At 37.1% G+C, this 11,284-nt stretch overlaps 3 protein-coding genes across 3 annotated transcripts; 2 read left to right on the forward strand and 1 right to left on the reverse strand.

The window, feature by feature from the left end:
• Positions 1–1,031: 1,031 nt before the first annotated feature.
• On the forward strand, positions 1,032–1,810 carry LOC113308245 (60S ribosome subunit biogenesis protein NIP7 homolog). Its single transcript, XM_026556725.1, has one exon. The coding sequence runs from the start codon at positions 1,064–1,066 to the stop codon at positions 1,625–1,627; it is 564 nt and encodes a 187-aa protein (XP_026412510.1). The 5' UTR covers positions 1,032–1,063; the 3' UTR covers positions 1,628–1,810.
• LOC113354230 lies at positions 1,708–4,269 on the forward strand. Its single transcript, XM_026597634.1, has 4 exons — positions 1,708–1,756; positions 1,894–2,003; positions 2,612–2,716; positions 3,356–4,269. Exons 1-4 carry the CDS (start codon positions 1,708–1,710, stop codon positions 3,587–3,589), a joined length of 498 nt encoding a protein of 165 aa, XP_026453419.1. The 3' UTR covers positions 3,590–4,269.
• Positions 4,270–7,325: 3,056 nt separating this feature from the next.
• LOC113308249 (transcription factor TCP4-like) lies at positions 7,326–10,221 on the reverse strand. The gene is made up of 2 exons (XM_026556740.1): positions 7,784–10,221; positions 7,326–7,678 (listed from the first exon to the last, which is right to left on the reverse strand). The coding sequence occupies exon 1, from the start codon at positions 9,164–9,166 to the stop codon at positions 7,829–7,831; it is 1,338 nt and encodes a 445-aa protein (XP_026412525.1). The 5' UTR covers positions 9,167–10,221; the 3' UTR covers positions 7,326–7,678; positions 7,784–7,828.
• Between the last annotated feature and the right edge of the window lie 1,063 nt (positions 10,222–11,284).

An 11,284-nucleotide genomic window follows, 5' to 3' on the forward strand; every position in this document is an offset into this window, starting at 1 on the left:
TGGAAAACACAATCGAAACCAAATCGGTTTGATTCACTTGAATCAATCATGAACATTATAGCCACGGTTTGCAAAGATTGCATTCCTTATGATTTAAATGTTTAAGTTCATGAACTGACCGATTTGACAAAGTAACCAGCTTAAGTATGCGTACTTAAGCAACCGGATTTTGAGTTTGTTAAGTTTCCAAACTTCCGCCAGTATGCGTACGGGTACGCATACTTAAGGTGACTAGTTGACACACTCGTTCCACGTTTTCACCAACCATTTGGCTTTGGTTGCCTTACATTACCGTAAAAATATGCAAGGTTACTTCCCTTGATTAAAACGAAGCGAGCATATAACCTTTTTCATCTTGATTATTGAGGTTCATTGTTTCTACTTGAAATTTCTAAAATATGGTTTCCCACATAATGTCTTGTTGTTGTGCACCATTGATTTTCTAGTGTAACAAAAACATAATTCCTGCAAATGATTTCATCTTCAACTAATATAAGTTTATGATCCAAAGCTACCATATTACACAAAATTATAAAATAGTAACTCGTAGAAAAGATGAGAGTAAACTGGTGAATGTTGTTTTAGATTAGGGATAAAATGAGAACTGATGTGAGTTGAAATGAGGTTGAAGTTGAGTACCTATGGGGTGAAGGATTTATAGCCGTTGAATGAACTAGCATCGGGCGACGTAGACTACACCGAGCGATCAAGTCTCCGCTGCTGACGGTTAAACTTAACCGTGCGGTTTAGTTTCTATCGAGCGGTCAAGACTTCGACAGACTCTCCACCTTAACTGGTTAAGCAGCGCCCGACTTAGCTAGTTATGTTTGCCACTTTGCCATGCACATAATAGACAAACTAACCGATAAACCATTGCCCATACAAACTGGCCTAAAAAAGAATTAACCCAAAAAAGAAATTAGGGTTAGCCCAATACCCATAAGTAGCCCTTGACTAAGTTTGACTTGACCATTTCCAAAGTAGTATATAAAAAACAAACATAATTTGTTCTCCCCTAAAATCAAGATCTAAACCCTAAAGAAAGAGCGAGCGACTGTGAAAGATGAGGGCTTTAGATGAAGCAGAAACAACAGCAGTATTCGAGAAATTATTCAAATTCACCGGAAACAATCTAAAAAACATCATTGAGAAACCATCGCATGAAGGTCCAGATAAAGAACCAGGTAGATATTGTTTCCGTTTACAAAAGAACAGAGTATTCTATGTTTCAGAATCACTAGTTAAGAGAGCTACAAATATAAGTAGAGAGAAACTGATATCGTTAGGTATTTGTATTGGCAAGTTTACTAAAGGTGGTAGTTTTCATTTAACTATACAATCTCTGAATTTATTAGCTGATAATGCTAAACATAAAGTATGGTTAAAACCAACCTCAGAGATGAGTTTTCTATATGGGAATCATGTTTTGAAAGGTGGGTTAGGAAGGATTACTGAGAATACTGTTGCTGGTGATGGTGTTGTTGTGTTTTCAATGACTGATGTGCCTTTAGGGTTTGGGATATCAGCTAAAAGTACTCAAGATTGTAGGAAGTTAGACCCTAATGGTATTGTTGTTCTTCATCAGAGTGATATTGGGGAGTATTTGAGAATGGAAGATGATCTTTAAGTTAATTTTGGTGAGGAATCGTGTTTTACTTTTATTGTTTTGGGTTTTGGGGGTTTTGAGAACTGTAATCTGGGTTATTAATGGATTATTCATATGTTTTTACATTTGAATTGTATTGCCAATTTTCATGTTAACAATGAAGTAAACTTTGAATTTACGTTTGAATTTGATGATATTTGAGTATTTCCAGTTGTGTACTTTTGTTCTCTCACCCACTCTCTATTACTAGTAGTAGCCGTGTCTCTCTCCCTATTTCTCTTATTCAGCATTTCATCTTGTGCACTACTTGCCCTACTCAGTGCTGCTGCTAGTATTGCTCCGAAATCATTTTTTGGCTCTGAGTATATGTGGGTTCTACATTGCTAAATCATTCCAGGTACCCATGTCTTTCTTTCTGTTCATTTATATTTTTCTTCTATCTTTATTTTAATCTAGCAAAATAGTTTCTGTTTTACTTCTTATATCGTAGTCTAGTTATCCCAAATCTTATCTTAGCCCATCTAAGTTATGATTAGTGGCGCGGGGACATTTGTATTTCACAATCAAAATCATTAACTCAGTCTATTTTTGCTCCTTTCCCTTTTCTCTTGCTATCACTGACCCTTACAGTGTGTTTGGTTAGAGGGAATGAAATCAGTTTCCTGGGAATATATTTCCATTCTCATGTTGGGTAAATAGCATTAGAGAGCGGTTTGGGGTAGGAATACCAAAAAGTAAGGGAATCCTAAACCAACGGGGGTAGTGGGTTTAGGATTCCCCCTCTTTTAGGAATAGGATTCCTAGGAATAGATTTCCCTTCCCGTCAACCAAACACGCCATCATAGTGCGTCGTGTCTCATAGTTTGTCAACTATTGTTTTCTGTATTTTACCCAAAGGCCTCTAATGTCCATTTTAAAATAAGTTGGTTCGTCTTTCTTCGCTAGAAATCTTTTGCACATCTCAGAATATATTATGTAATGTGATCCTTAATTTCAATGAGCCAGGGAATAAAGAGATCAGAATTGAAGAATGGGTATCCCAGGTTTTTTGACCTTCCAGTTGAGGACAAAGCGGCTACACGACTTCAAACCACATTTCGGGGCTACAAGGTATTGAAAGCCGTTCTGCATGTTGCTGTTTATTTATTTTTTATATGTTGACCACATGTTACATTTTTTAGGCAAGAAAGACTTTGAGACAAATGAAAAAATTGTAACGTTCAAGGCCCTGATACAAAACCAACAGTCAGAAAGCATCATCATCCACTTCAAGATACCTTCATTCATGGGATAACATACAGTCTGAGGTTAGAGCTGGTCGAGTGTGTATGGTGGCAGAGGATTGGGTTATATTCATTTCTAGCGACAGTGATCTACCACGCAAAGAAACAATATTCTTTACCGTGTTACGCGTTTGCATCTATGCTTAGAGTGCCATTTGAAAGAAACAGATAGCAGTTCCTTGTTTTTTCACAATAAATCTATAGAAACTTCAGACAGGAGTTGTTTAAAGTGTAATTTTGTACTACACGTGGGTCAATCAAAACTGATATTGGGGTCTATCCACCTTGGAATTTAATTTCTTCCCTAGCCTTCAGTTTATAATGTGTGTAGATCGATATCCACTGTTCGAAAATTTGCACATGATTCTGTTGTAGGCGTTTTCAGTTTCCACAGCCAGGAGTGGTATTTGTTTCCTTTTTTATTTTTCCGCTTCTCAATTTGTAACTCACATGTTGACTTGGACAGGAGGAATGGTGTGGTGGGCGTGGGTCTGACACAATGGAGGAAATTCGGTCTAGGATGCAACAGGGAGAAGATGCATCCATTAAGCGTCAGTGGGTCATGACATATGCCTTCTCATCAGGTACACGAGTATTTTCGATCCCTTCTCAGTTGGTCACATTATATTCAACAAACATAACAATCACAATGTCGTGGCTGATTTTCCGTCAGCTCGAATTTCCGAGACGATTGAGATAACCAACTTTGTCAATATCCCTCTGTGGTGTTTGGGAACAGGATAACCTACATGTCATCTTATTTTAAGTTGGTTGATTAGCGCTCCTGAGGGCACCATATTACGTATTGGTGCACGTTTATTTAAGTGGTGAGTTTCGGCCCCTTTCCAGGCTTGCACCTACAAAACATGACCATGTGACTCTTGTGATTTGGGCTAACTCTAATCCGAACCATGAAAGGATAGTGTATGATTCATGAAGCTAACTGGGGCTGGAGCTGAGTTGAATGCTGGATTGCAGTCAATCAGCCCCAAAAATATGCAAAATAGGCAGGTAATAAAGGTTGTTAGTGAAAAAGAAGTCCTACCGCCAAAAAACTTGTCTTCCCTGTTAAATCCACTTGTCCAATGGAAATTGAGTGGTGAAGGTGAAGAAACAATCTAATGTAGTGAGTCTGGTATGAACTCTGAAACAATCTAAGAAACCTGAAAAACCAGCCATTGACGGGAAAGTCAAATTTCAAATGGAGAAGCAGTGAGTGCCCTCTACTTTCAAAACTGAGAAAACAATCATAAAACAGTAAGTGGTATCTTAATGAACTCTGGTATGTGTGGTTGAAGATTGATTTTGTTTGATCGTGCGGGTCTTTGTAACGGCATTTTTATTTATCCTCGTATGTTCTTCATTTACTTTGTTTTCATTTTCCCTTCCTAATTGTGATTTTAGTCTATCAGTTAAGTGTGGACACTAAAGGAAATGGCACGCGTCTTTGGGAATGGTCTGTATTTTATAATGTAATTAGAGTTTCAATTTTTTTTACTGTATGAATTTCTTTTATTTCCGTGATTTAATGTGTATATCCTTCCCACCAGTAACGACACAAGTACCGATACAAAATTGGAGCAAGGTTTGATTTATATTCCTTCAAAGTCTCACTGGCATACAGGATATTGATAATCAGTAATGAAACTTATTTTTCATTAACTTTGCATAGCAATCTTGCAATAATTTCTCAAATCACCATATGGTCCAATTCAAGAGAGTATGTTTTGTGGATGTAGCACACGAAGTAAATGTATAATAAGTTTGTTGGAAAAGAAGGTACATTCAATTAAAACATGAAGCTCCTTGAGGATAGGTTTAGTGTTGTGTTGTCTCACATCATTGATCCACAAGTGATTAGTTCATTTCCTTAAGAGACTGCTAGTTCCCAGTTGCTGAGGGCTAGCATTAAAATGATGGAAGAGCTGAACGTTTAGAACAACCTTAGGTCCACACCCTGAAAAATTGTGCAAGGCTTCAGAGAAGTGGTCACCTATATTTGGTTACGACTTATGACCCTACAGACGATTCGGGACTCTTTGCAATAATAATAATAATGAATAGTAAAAAAAACCATGCTTGCCAACAGGTACCAAGATGAATAGCTGTCCACCATTTTCATGAATAGAGGAGTCCTCTCTTTTTTAGTAGTAGCAGTATCTAGATAATGGGAGTGATAATAGCAGTAATAGAGCAATGAATTGTTAATTAAATCAATTTATATGGGTTGTTGCAGTCGGACTCTGCTTATGCCCCACCGACACCTGAAATACATTTCCTTTCCTTTCTGTTGAGATATAGTAAAGTGCATTTCTGTTAAATATTGACCATTATTGGTTGGTGCTGCTATCCAATCATACACACCCATAGCTGTACAACAGTTGGTGTAAGTTCTCTCACCCATTCTACGAAGGTTCAAGAGCACCCCATTGAAGCCTCAACCACAGGAAGGGAAGTTATTCCATTCAACCTCAGTAGTTGATAACCAACACATATCATATCAAAATAGGAATAAACACTTTTAGGTAAACAAAATGGGGTTAGGATTGAACTACATTGTAAACCGTGGAGTGCATAGAGATATCATTAAAACCCATGGCCATACGAAAAAAAGAAACCCCAATGATTTGTCAAGTGAAGTAACATGCGGGAAATCAATCAGAGTGTATGATTTGAAGCAATCATCAATCAAAGGTAAAAAGGAAGACAAATAATGTGGTCAATTATATCCTATGCGACAGACAGGTCTATCAAAATAATTCAGTTTTTCGTGTTTCCTGAAAAAGTTGGTCACAAAATCTTACCATGTTAAGTATAAAGCAAAGAGTGAAATGTACTTCAGAATAAGCTTAAACATGGTTAACAAATCTCGGCTGACAACCTAAACTATGCAAATCGTTTTCCATTTGGAAAATTATGCAAATGGAGCTCAACTTTTGCGTAACACCACCAAATTTGCCTGAATGTAGAAACATGAAGCAACATCCAGGTTATAATTGAGTGAGACTAATATACTCTATAACATGATTAAACGAAACCGAATACTAAGCGCCCGACATTTCGTATATCTCAAATCTAATCATCAAACCAGAAAAACCTTCTATATTTTAAGATGTAAAACCAAAGCATCAACTTTCTTAAATCCAACCCAAAACAAGAAGAAACAAAGCCAAAAAAGTGAACCAGAAAAATATTCTTTGTTTTGGTATTTATCAAACTACAAACAAACCAACGATTACCATGAACAATCCACGAAACCAAACTCCTCGTTCTAACCAAACTAACTATGGAAACTCTTTTCATCACTTTTTCTTGCCTGTTCATATCAATAAACTGGACCGCTATAGAGAGAGCAGTGGATCGCAATAGTTAATGAGGCTGTCCCTGTCTAAGACCCAACCAAGATTTATTAGGTAGCTTCTGATTAAACCTAGAATAGATTATGACAAAGCTACATTTCAGATTTACAGTACGGGGACCATTGATGTATGGTTTGCAATAAACCCACATTACAGTCAAAAAAACCCATGTATTATCACCTTCCACATTTGAACTAGTTATTCTTGTCCACATTTACATCTTTAGACTCTTCTGTTTGCCCTTGTTTGTGTTACTTCTTCTTCTTCTGTCCCTCCATTGCTCTCCTTATTATTATCTCAACATTAAATCAATCATAAGAGCCATGGCGAACTCTGGTATTGGGTCCATGTAATCTGAGGTTTTTGATCAAAACATACAGGGTTTTGATAACAAGCTATAAGAACTAAAACACGTTAAAAGCAAGAATTCACCAAAGTTACAATCTTTTTCTATCTTTCTTCATTGGGAACTGGTTCCTTTAAAATTAAACAACTACAAAATCTCTTCCCAAAAAAAAAAAAAAAAAAAAAAACTTCTTCTACTGTTCATGGACAAGGACTTAACTCCTGAACACCACAAAATACCTACTCTTATTCTCTTTGACAAGATGGTTTGATAGGATGCATGATGGAGATGGAAAAGATAGATTATCAGTTAGTTATTCTTCCAGGTTTTTTGGGGATATGGGTTTAAAGAAAGAAAGGAAATTGAAGAAAGAAGGTCCAATCCTATATAGAAGAAGGAATCAGAAAACAGCTACCAAACAATCACAGTAAGATCTGTAACAGAAAGCGAGCCCCATTTCTTTCCATTTTTAAACACCAGAAAAGACGTTACTCAATCACAGCAACAATCCAACAATGAAAATCTAGGTGAATTAAAGAGGATACCCTCCCAAACTAGTAAAAAAGATTGGGTTTCTAAGATTTCAGAAATCTTTTTCAGTATGGGGTTGATTCTGATTTAGATGATTCTTACTCAAAAATAAAGTTTCTGTTTCTATGCAAAAAAGACTGCATCTTTTAACCCCAAAAGAACTAAATCGTGATATTTGTTGTCCAATGCAGCATATAACCAACGAAAAGCAAAGTAAAAATAAATCCATAGCAATCCAAATTTAGCAGTAGTAGAAAGATTAAACAAAACAATCCAACAAAAGATGAAACAAAGTTGAGCTCAAAGAGCTAGCCTGATACAGCAAATAAAAACTCCCTAAAAGAGCATGAGAATAATTAAAACAACAACAGAACAACCGGGGAATAGAAGCACCTGATATTCTAAGTAAGTAACAACAGATAACTGTTCTTTCCCACGGTTGTAGTAAGTAAATACGAGTGAAACACCGAAAAAATCTTCTTCTTTCCTCTTCATACAAAGCAAAATATCCTCTCGAACTAGTAATGTCCTCCTTAATTGGAAACGGAGAACCCTGTGACATGATAATCCACAAAAAAACATGAAAAAAATATGAGATCAAAACGTACAGACAGAAACAAAATCTAGCAAGAGATAAAAGAAAGATATAATGGGGTACCTGAAGGATGAAGAAAGGAATGATATTTTTCGGAAAGTGATTCACTTAATGGCGAGAAGCAGAGGACGGTGGCTTGTGTGATGCACCAACGTCATGCTCCTCTTCACCTTGAATTCGTGCTGGAATGCGAAAACCAAATCCACCGGAAGCAAATGGTTGTTGCATTTGTTGATGATGATGAATCGATGAATTAAGATTCTGATAGTGTTGATTATCATCGCTAACCATGGATGGATCGGTAGTATTATTCCAAGCACGAATCGAAGAAGGTGAGTTACTGGACTGAAGGGGTCCCCTCTGTGAAAAAAATGGATTTGGGCTGTTACCAAACAAAGTTTGTTGAACAGCCTGTTGTGATGATGATGGTTGTGGTTGTTGTTGTTGCTGCGGCGGTGAATTAAACATAAATCCACCACTGCTGCTTCCACTTCCATTACCATTTCCTCCACTTGAATCTGTATTAGGGTTCCAAGCTATCATTCTTTGAAACCTACCCATTTCCTGCATTTGTTGTTCAGACCAAGCATTTGTCGAACCGCCACCACCACTAGTATCAAATGCAGTAGAGAAAAGGGCATGTTGTTGTTCAGACGAAGGATTCGAATGGTGATGCTGCTGATGTTGAGAATGATGATGCTGATGAAACATCGGATCTTGAAATGACTGTAAAGAGAGACGAAGATCTTGAGTTTGACTATTAGTTCTAGAGAGAAGATCAGGTGGAGACGAGTAATTTTGAAAATGAATTGAAGACGAAGAAGTAGCCATTGGGAAGAAAGATTTTATAGTGTCGGCAATGGAATCAGAATCCAGAGAAGGAGGAAGAAAACTGTTGTTCTGTTGATGTTGCTGTTGTTCTTGTTGATTTTGAAGAAACATATATCTACCACTTTGTTCAACACCACCAACTTGTCTACTAGTTTTACTTGATGAACCAAGAAATCCTCCCTGCTCATTTTGATTGCCTCTGCTCCTCAATTGATTCTCTTCCTCGTCTTCTTCAATTTGATGCTGTTCTGATGATTTAGAAGAAGGGTTTAAAGTATTGGGAGTAGGCATGGTAGCAGTAGGATGCCATGGTGGAAGCTCAGCAAGTTCATCAATAGCAGATTTAGCTTTTTTAATGAGCCAATCAACAGCCTTGCTAGGTCTATCATAACCCAAACGATCTTGAACATCATAAAACTGAATAGCGGTATGAGCTGAAAGACGAACTCTTCGATCTCTTGGACCTTTTGCTGTGCATACTTTGCTATGTCTATCTTTTCTTCCTGTAGATCTTACAATGTGGCCACCTTGTACTTCAATAATCTCACCTCCACCTCCAGTCCCTCTCAATAATCCAAGTCTACTAGTTGAAGAGCGGTTCTGAGTTTCTCCCATTTTCTCTCCGAATCTAGCATATTCACTACTATTATTTGGAAAAGTTGAAGTAGAACCAGAAGCTGTAGAAAAAGGAAAGTAAGATCTTTTTTTTGGTGGGTTTTGTTGTGGTGGTTGGCTGTTTATAGGTTCTTCTGAAATCTGCTGTTCTCCTCTTCCGTAGATAAGATACTGCTGCTGTTGGAGATTTTGATGATGAAACCCATGTTGTTCTTGTTCTTCTTCTTCCTCTTCTTCTTGTTCTTCCTCTTCTTCTTCTCGATGAATATGAAGATGTGACTGAAGCTGCTGATGATGATGTTGATGATTCCTCTGAGGATCCAGACTCAGACCCTTGTTGTTCCTCCTGTTGCTGTTGGTGTCCTCTTCCAGTTTTTGATTTATGATGATTCCCCGAACCTGGACTTGTTCTTCTGTTGTTCTTTCTCTTTCTGTTGCTGTTTTTCCCACAACACTGATGAAACCTTTTCTGAAAATACCTTGCCATCCAAGTCTTCACCAAATTCCATTACACAAACCTATAAGCTAAAATTAACTCAGTAGTAAATTTTTATTCATTACAGACCTCTCTATTACATTGATTATTATCTCTAGCCCTGCCTGTCTTCTGTTAGTTACAGCAGTGCTACTACTACTACAACAGCTCTCTCTCGGACAGAAGAAAAGAAAGAAAGAAAATTTGGTTGCTGCTAATCTAACCCATCTCTATCTTTGAAGAAAGAGAGAGAGAAGAAGGGTAGTAGTGGTGAACATACTTGTTGTTGTAATCTATATTGATGGGTCTCTCTCTTCTCTGTACTCTGCACAATAATTAAATTTATGCAGATAAAGAAAAGAAAAAAAAAAAAGTAATACGGATAACACTGTTTCTCAAGCAAAATAAAAATAAACAGTTAAAATTATCTAAAAATATAAAGAAAAGGATCTCTCTTTTTCTCTAGAGAAAGAAAACACTGAAATGGGCCGTTTTCTTCCTTGTTCACTTTACAGAATGACACAGAAGAACAGAGAAAAGAGAGAAAGAAAGAAAGATAGATTAGAGAGAAGAAGGGTTTGTGCTTTTGGGTATGTATGTGTATTGTACTTTGTAGAGGGGTGTAGTAGTATGTACTGATTACTACTGATGACGAAGGGTGAGAGAAAGAGGAGGGTAGCACAGTAAATAGAGAGTAAGAATTCTTTTTAAACCAATAGGAGCCGTTGATCCTGTGTGATATATAGTTAGAGAGAGAGATGACAGACAGACAGAGTAGTAGTAGTAGAGTAATGTCAGAAAGGGTGATTAAAGATCTATGTGATCTCAGCAGTCAGCGTCTCTCTTTCTTCTTCTCTCTCAAGTCTCTATTCTTTGCTCTCTTTTATTTCTCTCTTTTTTCTTTTTATTTTTACTTAAAAGCTCTATTAGTAGAACCGTTAGTTCTGATTCAACTGAGTTACCTGCTTAAGTCATTACTTTTCTTTTTATTACTTCACTCTCTCTGGTACCCTTTTCCTTCTCAGTCTTTTTTCCTTCCCAGTCTTTTTTCCTTCCCTACAACCACAGGATTGTAATCTTCTTCTTCTTTAACATCAAAAACCATTTTAAACACTCTGTCTGTCTGACTGTTGGACACAGTGAAAACTTTCAAGGCAATTTTCTATACTATTTTAAACAGTCTGTTTCTTAACGGTAACTGTTTTTTAGTAATAGGTCTGCTCATCCTTAACAGTGTCTATTCTTATTTTGTAGAAAGCTGCCTAAATCAACGTACATCTCTAGACCACTGGAGACACCATGTGGATTGTGGACTCCATCTTGGATTCCGTTGTTGGGGCGAGCTTGATAAGTTATATCAGCAGTTTTTACTACACTCCTCAGCATTGACTCAGCGAGAGACCGTAGTACTTGTTTACACTTTTATTATATAGGTCAGAAAGAAATGATGATAATTATTTTTGGTCAATATCTGTCTGATAATATTTGCTGGCCATGTAAGGAGGCTGATGCATGCATGATTACTGAATTTGACACATGGTACCTAGCTAAACCTTAGTGATAAGGCCCCAAATCCGAACTCAAATTAACACCAAGACCCTAATTATCCAGGCATGAAAGCATTAGGAGTTGGGCAGCATTGT

The sequence above is a fragment of the Papaver somniferum genome, chromosome 1, assembly GCF_003573695.1.
Source record: "Papaver somniferum cultivar HN1 chromosome 1, ASM357369v1, whole genome shotgun sequence".
NCBI lineage: Eukaryota > Viridiplantae > Streptophyta > Magnoliopsida > Ranunculales > Papaveraceae > Papaver > Papaver somniferum.